The sequence below is a fragment of the Cyanistes caeruleus genome, chromosome 3 (assembly GCF_971803275.1).
Source record: "Cyanistes caeruleus chromosome 3, bCyaCae1.hap1.1, whole genome shotgun sequence".
Taxonomy (NCBI): Eukaryota; Metazoa; Chordata; class Aves; order Passeriformes; family Paridae; genus Cyanistes; species Cyanistes caeruleus.
The window spans coordinates 104,037,520-104,049,619 of NC_141703.1; the positions used below are offsets into that span (position 1 = coordinate 104,037,520).

At 36.4% G+C, this 12,100-nt stretch overlaps 1 protein-coding gene across 5 annotated transcripts in view; it reads left to right on the forward strand.

Annotated features, from left to right (window-relative positions):
* Positions 1-12,100, forward strand: part of SAMSN1 (SAM domain, SH3 domain and nuclear localization signals 1) — a 119,690-nt gene that overhangs the window by 44,975 nt on the left and 62,615 nt on the right. For 4 of the 5 annotated variants that reach the window (XM_086883496.1, XM_086883498.1, XM_086883497.1 and 1 more), the window contains 4 exons: positions 1,004-1,141; positions 7,322-7,362; positions 9,755-9,792; positions 11,348-11,434. In XM_086883496.1, coding sequence (XP_086739622.1) covers positions 1,004-1,141; positions 7,322-7,362; positions 9,755-9,792; positions 11,348-11,434 — 304 coding nt within the window. The remainder of the gene's footprint in view (positions 1-1,003; positions 1,142-7,321; positions 7,363-9,754; positions 9,793-11,347; positions 11,435-12,100) is intronic. The other variant, XM_086883499.1, reaches the window with a different exon arrangement.

A 12,100-nucleotide genomic window follows, 5' to 3' on the forward strand; every position in this document is an offset into this window, starting at 1 on the left:
TTATATATTATTAATATAACTTCAAATATACATCTGTGTTTATCCTCTGTACTAAAGGAACAAATGCTTTTAAATAATATACTATGTTAATTTCAGTGGTGTTGCTCTGCTGTAAGTCACACTGCTATAAATTTGATTTATTCCTTAATTAATGCAGTTAAAATAAGTAATCAAAATTCATTGGGAAAATATTCAGTGCAGATCAAAATGGCAACATCTAAAATTTAGGATCATCAGTTAAGAGTGTCTTTAGTTTTGCCATCTGCTTTCACTTTACTCTTAAATTATGAAATGGCAGTGTGTATTTGTAATCCTATCCACAAATCCCTTGGAGTTGTGGGATAAATGTGAAAATCTTAGTTTCTATTAAAATGTTTATATTCTTGGAGGTTGGGTAAAAAGAACCTTACATGTGCATTAAAATACTGAGTTAAAAAAATTTGAATGCAAATGGATTCTTTAATTCTACCCATTATCATTATTTTGGGGGCCTAAACCATAATTGTCAAATTCTGGGAGCTGGCAGCATCATTCTCTCTAACTCTAAGTAATGGGGTTACCTTTCTGCATCAAATTAACTTTTTTTTTTTTTTTCTTGTATAGGAGTACAAACTATAAAACATTTCTATGGTTCATATAAAAGTTTTCATGGTATATGGTTTTCATAGTTTTCACAGGAATTTTCATGTAGTGTTCAGTTGGAGATATACACCTGGTTTTACTCCTGAGCAGATAATATTCATTTTTACTGTACCCTCAGCTTTAACATGGCAATCTGTGGTGTCTAAGTCATGATACTGTGAACTGCAGCACTTGGGTACTTATTAAAATCAACACCTATATGCTTTTTTAGAGAAAAAAAAAAAAAACTAAGTAAAGGATTTCAAATGACAGGGGAGGTAAAGTACATTCCATTATGCAAATCACACAAACATCTTCCTTTTAAAATTACAGTTAATTTAATATGCTTGCAAGTGTTCATCTCTGTTTAAATGTATTTTAGGAGGGCTCAATGGACAGCTTGTATGAGCCTGTCCCAGAACATCAGGAAGCCAAGCATACAACTACTCCTGAAAGCCAGGCTACCACTCCAGTGAGCACACATGTAAACTCTGGGCCACCTGACAGGTCTATGTCTTTGGTAAGTAACATTTAATTGCAAAGCATGCAATGCATTTTGCAAAAAAACTACTGCTCTGTACATGGGCATGTGTGTGTTCTGCTGGTTTATCTGCCAGTTTGAACTATTTAGGCTCTTTAGAGCCACTGTTCAAATCTCATCTCTGTAGCCATTGACCTGATTTCTGGCCAGTCGTAACAAGCACATTTGAAAAGCAGGTCATGAGTTTCTCTACAGTGAGCAGCAAAGGGAGATTAGTGCAGCTGCACTGGACAAGGGAATTTCTCTTTGCAAGTAACAGTATATGAAAACTCTGGGTACAGATACTGGTATGGTTTGTCTCTAAAGAATATACTATCAGTAAATTTGGTTGTCCTTTTTATTAATAAAAAAAATGCATTTCTAAAGCGTGAATTGAATGAATTTTGTAACCAATGGCCTCTGGAATAAACTTGACATTTTACAAGACCTCATTAGGCAAACATGTGAAGAAGGTTGTCTTCTGGGTTTTTTTTTTCCCTTCCTAAATGATGTTACCGTACTTAATCCTTTTTATTTGCGTGTTATTGGTATAATAGATGATACTTTGACAAATACTTGAAGATGGTATATTAAATTTCATAATCTTATTCATTTTGTAATCTCTGTTCTCTGCTTTGCAATGTGCCTTTGCTTATAATTACTGTTTCTATTTCAATGTATGATGCACTCTGGTGATTGAATAAAGGGGAAAACAGGATGTTCATCATTCAGAGGGTACTGTCCTCCCTTCAGATATTGTGCCAAGTTTTACCCACATGCACTCTGGGTTAGGTACCATGTACCTACGAGACTGCTGGGCCTTTGGAGTTGCATTATCACACAGCAGGTTTGCACACAGGATTTGCTTGGAGAAAGTGCTGGAGCTGGTGGGATGGGAGAATGCCTGGGGAATTGTGACAAGCACTTGTTAAATTGCTAAAGGACTGAAAACAACTTGTTCTCAGACCCATCTGCTGTAACCATCTCACTCTGTGCATGTCCCTCTCTCGCACATAATCACCTTGGGACTGTAAATAATGGTCTTGGTTTTGAGAGAGTAGCAGTGCAGACATCTCAAGATGATTCCTCATAGCATCAGCACAGACCTATGAGCCTGTGCTCTGAAATGTCCCTACATTATAACTTTCCTGCAGTAGGTGGGAGATGCTCTCCTAAATGACAGGGTTTTTCCCCATTACCAGACTGTGACCTTATCACTATAAGAATGAGCTACCTCTACAATGTTCCAGTTAAGAGTGTATAATTGTGGTTGTGAAATAGGGCTGTAAATTCATCCTAGCTTGGCTGGAGCATTTTCATTGTGGGAAGCTCTAGTTATTTGTACTTATATATTGCATGCCATTGCACATGCTCAGAGATGAATATTACAGTGCAGCTTCTACATCCATTTAGTCTCTCCCTTTGCTGTGACTCCAAACCAACTTAGTATTCAATGACTGCTACACTAATATTTCTTTGGCCAATAGATGTTCATCTGTTTGAAGCAGTATTTAGACAAAGTAAAATGAAAGTGAAAAAGGCAGATTTCCTTTTAGGTTTGTGCCTAGAATAGGACATATGATATCTTAATGGATTTAACAATAGAAAACTAATAGGAATTGTCCTTTATTTTCTCAAGGTATGGTAAAGACCATAACACTGTGCTCTGCTATGGTTTTCACCATGAAGACTTAAAACTTTCACTAAGACTTATAACTGCAGTGGTTGTTTACATCAGGCTGTTTCTTGCCTTTTCTTGTTGTATTCTGCTTTTTATTTTTATATGCTTTTATTTGGCATCTTCAGACTTTTCATTGTATTGCTTTAGAGTTAGGCTTCATAAATTATTTGGCTAAAGAAAAATAGTCAGGCTATCCAGTAAAGAACTTCGTTTTCCTTGAGCCAGCCTGCAGAAGCAGATTTGCTACTAGTGTAGGATTAGAAAATCCTATTCATTATTCTGAACAAATTTTAGCAAAACATCTTTCACATTGCTCAGTGTTTTGTGGGATAACACTGCACAGTCCATGAAGATACATGTATAACACTGAATAGAAGAACCCAGCACTTTGGTTTTCTGCTGCCTCTTATCACATATTTTTGTTTTCTTAAAAGAAATATGGTGATGGCACTTTTGTTCATCATTAAATATAAAGTTCATCCTCAATGAAACAACACTAAATGGGGTAGGCACACTTGGCTCGCTAGGTATTATCAAGAAGCTTCCCAAGGCTGGCTCTGGGTTTCATTTTCTGGTTTAAGAGAAATAAAAGAATTAAGCTCAGCACTTAACTAAAAATAAGGGCTGGATGCTGTGTCACTGTGCTGGCTGTAGAATCAACACGATTATTTATAAAATACTTTCTAGAAATGGAAAACAAGATTAGTGGTGATGTGTCGGCAGTAAGACCTATGGAAAAATGTCGCTAAAGCCAGAGGCCCGTGTGTAATCTTATCTGCTATTTCTGGCCTGTGAGTTATTACAGCTACACCTTGGATGAAGCCGTTAAGCTTATTAACTGAGCCCATTTGTACTTCTCTCCCATTTTTAATTCCGTCACTCGGTTCCAGGCTGCGGGGCAGCCCCCACGGCATGATAAATTCCGGACATTATTGGCTCCATTTATCCATCCATCATTATCCAGTAATGCATGTATATAAGTGCACTGCTAAGTAGGTATGGACTTGAGTGAATGTTTAAATGGTTGGCTGAAGCACGGCAGGTTCCACAGAGCTGTTAAATCTCCCAAGGGTGGAGCAGCCTGGAACGCCACACTTCCTCCTCAGGAGGCTTTGCCCTTCCTTTTTCCTATATAACTTCAAAATCAACAGGGCAGGTATCCAGCATCAGCACCCCTCAAATTTAAAGAGGGTGACTAGGGTTAGAGAAAATTCTTCCCTTCAAAGCAATGAGGTAGTGATTTTCTCTTGTGATTTGTCCTAATCATAGCTGAGCCATGAAGTTCTTCTGGAGGTGTGGAAATACAGGGTAGTGTGGTCACTGATGCTGTGCAGGACATCATTCACTGATCACAGGCTTTGGGCATTCATTTTTGAACCATGGCTCTTTTGCTCCTGGCCAAACATCTGCCCAAATGGCACATCCTGTATGAATAAAAATCTGTCCTTCATGTGCACTGTTCTTCTCTCTCACATAGTTCCAAAGACCTGTTTATTATCCAGAATTATTTGTCAGAGATGTTTCCACTCTGGGTTCCAGTGGCACTATCCTGAGCTGGTTATGCACACTTGCCTTTTGATTTTAATCCTCTTGGAGTATTGGCCTGTTAGCTTTGTGATTACTTTTCCTGTTGCTCAGCTTCAGTAATATTCTCAGAAAGAAAGAAAAAAATAGATTTATGGAGCTGTTTTTGTACTCCATGCATAGCAAATCTGAATTGGACCTTCCTCAGAAAAAGCTAGTAGCCATGAGCACATAATGAATCACATGGGTACTCTTTGCCTGTAACTATGCTATTAACTGGGAAACTGAATTTCTACCTCTTGTCACCTGGTGTTACAGTCTTCTACCTCATGAGCTGTCTCCATCTTCTCAGAGAAAGAGTATTCAGTATTAAAACCATTTCCATGTATATCCTGTCAGACTGCAATCACCAAATGTCATAAGATCCACGTATTTTTGAACTGCTGACCATGATATGATTGACTACCATGCGTACCAGAAGAGTGCCAAAAAAATTTATCAGTCGTTCTAAGCTGTTGCCAGGAATATCAAAACCAGTTGTGATATCTGCCTTAATCTGCAGTGTTATAATTTGCCTTTGAGCCCTGGGAGGGCAAGAAAAGATAACATTTCATTGTTATCTGAAATGGTCATTTCCATGTTTGCAAGTTTTAACAGACACAGGAGCTCTACCTTTTCTCAGCCAGCTTGGAAACACCAGAGGGTTTAATTCAATTCCTTAATTCAGAGTTATTTGATAAAATCAGGAAGAAAAGGACTTTATCAATAATTTCATCATGCAGGGTTTCCACATAAGCAGGTTTTTTCCTAGGAAACAGATTGTTCACATTTGGGATAAAGAAGAAAAGAATTGTTCCCATAAACAAGATAATTATTCTCTTTAGAGAATGTGGAGAGTAGAGTCTAGATGAACCTTTATTTACATTCTAAGATAAAATATATTTTTTAAAACTAGCTTCATTTTAAAGTTACATATAATTTTAAATGTAATCAATACAGAAAAGATACTTTGAAAAAACACAAACCAGAGTAATTTATTCTTGTACCCAAATTTAGCCACCTGATTCAGAAACAGCAGGAAGAGTGCTGAATTAAAGGTGCCATTTTTAAATGGCCATTTAAGTCCACTTAAATATTTCACTGCCTCCCATGATATCCTGTGAACTCACATGAGTCATAACCTCAATATATGATGTACTGTCATCAGTGCAACTTTGCTGGACTTTAGGAATTGGTTCCAAGCTGTGGAGCAAAAGATTAAACCCTGTTTCATGTTCTACACCAGCTGCTTGGTGTGTGAAGATGTGAATCAAATCTTTCTAGGTTTATTGCCACAATGGGACCTATCTCAAATTTTTCCGCTGGATCATATACAGATTTTAAATTACAATATCCTTTGGTCTCTGACCTCCATGCACAATACTTCCTTTAACAAACCTGTTTGAAATTAAATATTTGATATTTTTCAATAACATTTTGGCACTACCCTTTTAAAAAAGCCTTAAAATAACTTTTTAAACTATTTTTAACTTCTTTGTGTTTGTGCATTTCATAATTTATTTTGAGTTATTGAAAATACTTGTCCAACACTAAAATGCTGACATTTTTTCAGCAAGAAATTGATCTTACACTGCTTACTTTATTTCAAAGTGAGTGATAAATTCTGTATAATCTTTTGATCTACACACAGCATCTGTGAACAAATCGACACAGGCAAAAAAAATTATGTGGAAACTGCATACGATTATTAACATTCACAAATATCTATGCTAAAAGGACCTCCTACACTCAGCTAAAATAACTTAGCACAGGAAAACAACCTTTTCTTAATGCACTGCTTGAAAAAGCATAAAAACATCTATGATGAGTTTTACTGAGAAGAGAGAAGTATAAAATGCTCAATTATGAATGTACATGCTTTTATGTAGTAGAGGTTTTGGTTTTTTATCATGCAATCTGGATGATGCTTTTAAATTACTGTGGTCAGAGTCATGCAGATGTAGTTAGTGTTACAAGAAGGAAATAAATATAATATTATGAGAAATAGGTCCAGTTAGACTAAGTTTTTAGATTTATAAAATAATGAATGGTTATATTTTTTTTAATGCCTCTTGTTGCATAACAGATTAAAGTGGTATCATCATGGACATTTTTAACCCAGTTCTTGCTTTTCAGGATGGAGGAAATAAGAAAGTGATACAGTGCTTTGATATCCTGTCTCAAGAGACTTTACAATAATATTGTGATATACAGATTCTTCTGTCCTAGCATGACGTCCTTAGGTTTTCCTACAGTTGAAATTAACCTCAAGTCCATGGTTAACTGCACAGCAAACATGCATTGAGATGTTTTGGTATCATTTCCCAGCAAGGCACATTTTGTTCTATCTTTCAACAGCTACATCACTTCTCCCCCTCCTCACACCTTGTAAGGGTATAAGTATTTATTTTCTGGGCCCTGGGGGCTTTGTGATCTTGCCTCCAGGCCAGTGTTTGATTCTGATTTGGTCTCCATGAGAGCTTTCAATTTTATTTGCAGCTTCCTGCCCTCTTCCACTTTTCCCCTGCACATTTGAGTTTACAGAGTCTGTCTGAAAAACACATCCCGTGGCAATATGTGGGTATTTTAATCCTCATAAAGTTCCAAAGAATCATACTATGGAAGAGATATGATATTCATTCCTAGGTATGAGCATGGTTCTCTGGTTTTTCAGGGGTATTATGGTTGTCAGCTTCCTGGGAGACATGGAACACTGAAGCCTCCTGAAATCAGGACACATAATTACACATATTCTCTGCTGCACTGTGTCCTCCACAGCTTCCACTGTTGAAAAAAGAAAGATTGAAAATGTTAGTGGATATTAAAAAACACACATCAAAAATATATAATTCATTGTCTTTTCAGTGACAAAAATAATATATTTGGATTAAACATTTTTGATTTTCATAGACCTTTTTTCTTTATCTTTTTAAAAGGAGTTTCCTGACTTTGAGAACACACTGACCAAAAAAAGAAAGTAAGTTGAGACCAGTTCAAGGTCTGCACAGTGTCACTATATTTCTCTGTACCTTTCATCCTTGTTGTTTTATTAATGTTTGCCAATGTTGCTTTCATTCTCATAGAGTACATGTATTAGTGTTGCAGTTGGAGAGCACATAACAAGCTTGTAATGCATTACTAAGGCTCTTTTGCCATGACTTTTTTGTATCCACACAGCTTTCTTCCAAAATATCAGAACCAGGACAGCTAAAATCAAATGCAGTTAATCTCAGCTTGGTTTAATCATATGTCTGCTTTTCTGAGAGATTGAAGTGGTAACCTATTTTATAGCGTGTTTGCACCATTGACCTGATAATCTCCTGAAGAGGTTTTTTTTCTGTTTGTGTTTTAATCCAAGTGAAAAATTCGTTTGCAAAATGATTCAGAGAAAGAAGGTCAGATATAGTTTCATGAATAATTTTTGTGATAGCAGCATGTTTTGAATCCATTCATGGACACAGTGCTATGGTTTGGGCTAATGATCAATATTTATTAGCAGGCACTGGAATTTATTTTGAAAATTCTTTTTTTGCTTCATGCTGAAGGCTATTGCATTGCTGAAGTGGACCCCTTCAAATGAAATCTGAAACCCAGCCTAATGGAATGTTACAGACAGATCTTATCTGTCTGCTGTGACAGACATGAAAATTCCTGGAGATTTTGTTTGTTTTTGTTAATTTTATTTATAGGTGGGGCCCCACTATATTCAGAACATCAATGTAATCTGTGTCTGGTGCTAAAAAATCTCAAAATGGGTAAAGATTTCTAAGAAAATGAAGAGCTCTTTTGTCTTAAATAAGAGTTTTAATCTATTTCTTGTCATCTGATAAAAACACTAGTAACTTATCAGCTTCAAACACAGAGACATGTGCACTCATCTGTGAGATCTTAACTATGTGTCACCAGCCAGGGCTCTGTGAAACTCCTCCCAAAATTTCATTAATTAAAATATAGACATAACTCTATTACTCATGGATTTCTCATCATTCTTTTACACTTTAAAGGAAGTCAAGCTACTGTGTAGGCCTTACCAAGCTCTACAAATATGATGAAATCACCTGGATGCCTAAAAGTGTCCTGTTTAGATCAGAACTTTGCCTGCCTCAGGAAAAAAATAGCAGTTTATAGCTAAAATGTCAAAATTTACAATGCAAATAAAACCATCCTCTTTGAAACTAATCCTGTTCTAAAGAAATCAGAATTTAGAATTTAGAAGCATTGTTGAGATTATTTGACTGATCAATTAAAAAAAAAAAAGAGTGAGTTGGAAGAAAACAGTTTGAATCAACATGAAAAGATTTTGTAATGAAAATTATTTCATCATGTCCAGCCATCATTATCCTGGCATGGCAGTCCCAGTGATAATGCAGAAATTTTCCCATTGACCTTTGTAGATATGAAGTGAACAACAAATTAATCATTCTCTGTTCCATACAATGGGGCAAGTAGGAATCACCAAATTAGATGGAGTAGCAAAAATAACATAAATATTCCTTGTTTAGACAATAAGAATTAAACTGTGGAATTCTGGAATCACAAAATTCAATCATTTTAAATGGAGCTAAGTGGGTACAGACCAGTTCCTTGAAAGATCCACAGCAGTTTAGCTCATCCTCTTGCTCAGGAAACCCTTCAGCCCCTACATGACTGAGGATGGGAGAGGGATCCAGAATTTGTGCTCCTTCCCTTCTGCTGATCCCTGTCAAAGATTAAACAGTCCCTTCTCTCACCTACTATAACCAGTGCTCATAAACTACTCTCTGTTGGATTTTTAATGGATAAAGTGAAACAAATTAATCATTATTCAAAGATATTTTTTTCCCTCTGTTTAGTTCATCTATTCTTCAAGTTGTCCTCTATGAACTACTGGCCACAGATGGAAGCATGAATTAGGACTAATCCTTGATGTAAACGTGCAAAAAGCTCAAGGTTTACTGGGGCAGTAAAACATCATTCAGGGTCCTGGGGATGGTATGTTTGTATGGATCTCTCTGGTTCAATCTGTCATGTCACCAAACTTACAGCCATAATCCTAAAAGTTGTTGGACACTTCAGATCATGTCTGGAGGAAAGTATCTCTTCTTTGCTTCCTGATGTGTCCCCCAGACTCCAACATGAATTCTTCATTTCAGAAAGAAATTTGAGTCACATATTCCTGCAGAATGGAGCCTCAGATGCTTTGTGTGGCGTTTGGGAATAGATGATTGGGTGAATGAGCCAACTCTGATTAAAGCCAGTGGGAATAACACAGCTAAATCCCTGTGCCCTGCTTTGAAGAATTAGTTTGAAAATACCCATATTTGATTAAACACGCTTTAATTTTTTCATTCTGCCTTTCAGCTAATGGTAAATTCTTTTAATTCTTTTAGATCCATCCAGAAGTCCATGTCTGAAAATGAAGCATTTGGTTAGTAGCTGCTTAAATCATTTACTGTTTACTTGCTAATCTCAGAGAGCCAACTTTAATTAAGGGTCTGATTTGTTTTACAGCTATTGAAGCAAATGCAAAGGAAAGAAAAAAACAGAATTATGCTTTCAATATATTCTGCCCTCTTCCTTGCTTTTCACACACGCATTTGTAGGTAGATATTGAAAACAAACTAGTTAAATATAGAAACCACATTAGGATGAAGAACCTGTTATGGGACAGCATTAGAAATACTCAGCATGTCCAGTGTTTCCTTTAATCATTTCAATAAAACCTGTCTCTGATCTAAGAAAATTCAGGTCCCTGCCCTTTCCCATTTTAAACTTTGTGAGAATTTTCACAAACAAGATCACCAAGAAGGAAATTCAGGGGTTTTATTAAACCCATCCTGACACTCTGTATTGTTATCTACACTTGTGTTTCAATGTGTTCTATCCTGTAACTACTCTATAGGAAATAATCATCAGCTTCTTAAAAATAAAATTTCCTGCAATTTTTTTTTTTTTTTTTTTTTTTTTTTTTGTTCAGTGAGAGCTTCCTGTTATCATGCTTTCATTTATTCTTTGGAGTTTTGGTTTAGTTGTTGTATCTAGTCCTTGCTGAGTATAAAGGGTATTGTGTGTGGCTGTGATGATGTGGCTCTGATTCACAATGTGTCTCAAATAGATGAAAGCTCCCCTGTGTTAAGGCTTCACTCTGCAGCTCCTCACTGGGAACACTTTCATGCAGGACAGTGTCATTTGGTCTATAGCAAACAGGCTGTAATGAATTCCCAGCACCTGACAAGATCTACAAGAGCTTTCACAAAGAAAATTTTCTGAGAGAAACCCAGCATTAAATAAAACTCAACCAAACAAAACTAAGCAAACCCAGAAAGCAAAAACCCAGAATAGTTATCTACATGTTGTGAAGCAGGAGCACTCTGAAGTTCACTGAGGGAGCAGGAGAATGGCCATCTCCTTCCATCTCCATCCAGGCTGAGCCCATCACTGGACTCCCCTTGGAATCCAGGAGGGATGACTGTGGGCATCTTTGATGTTATTCCTTGCAAACACTCTAGTTGGGTAAAACTATAAGGAAAAAAAAAAAAAAAAGTTGGTAGACTTAAATAAAAATAAAAATAATAATAATAATGATTATTTACCTGGAAGCAAAACAAAGGCACAAATGTTCTATGGGATCCTAGGTCTTAAATCCAGGGTTAAGATAACAATCATTCTGATCATGTGTTAACAGTGTTAAATGAGGTATTAAACCACAGAAGAAAATGAGAAAAGTTGAAATCTGACCATAATAATTATTATCCATCCATCCATCCATCCATCCATCCATCCATCCATCCATCCATCCATCCACCCATCCATCCAAATTCCTATATTGCAAAATCATAAGTTCATTTCTGTGTCTGAGCAGATGCTCCAGTGCTCTGCAAGCTTTTTTTAATTTGCATTCTGATGCTATTTTTATAGAATTTCCTGTTATTTCACAGGTTTGCTATGAATTCAGGTGACTGCTCTCTGTGCTTTTACTTTAGACAGGAAAAATGTGAATGGCACACTTCGGCAGGGTTCCAAGAAGCCAGAGAATGATTCCTACATCAGAGGGCACTGCCAGCTTGAAGGTAATTGCTAAACATATTTCAGCTGATTTTGCATTCCCAACAAAGTATTTAAAAGGGCACCTAGGAAAATTTTTCATTTTTTACCAATAATTCAGTTAAATAATTTTTCAGTTTTTTTTAGAGATTTATTTTGTCCTCAATGGGGGTAAAAGTAGTTAAAACAAAGCTAAACTGGGAAGCTACAAACACACTCTGTGACCAATTCACTCTGGGCCAAAGCAGACTTTCCCTACAGTAAATTGCCACAGTTGTGTTGTATAGGGCTTGCCAGCTGCAGTAATCCATGATTCCTGGATATTTTACACAGCTCCAGATATCCAGCAGGGAAAGGATGCAACGTTTCTCAGAAGAAACTTTTTGTGACAGGTGCAAAAGAGAGTTGGCAAAATTTTAGATGCAAGTACTTTGTCTAATTCTCTTTCTAGACCTGTTCTGACTAACTATTAAAACAACCTTACAACTAATGCATGGGAAGTTGCTAATGACACTGCTTAAAAGTGCACCAATATAAATTCATCAAAATAACATTCAGTATTAACAAGTGAGCAGTCATCTCACCTATTTAAACACAAACTGGAGTTTAAAAATCAAAATGCTTTGATAATCTGCTTGATGTTGCTTCCAGGAATGGCACTTATATTCGTACTTCTCAAATTTAAGGTAGAT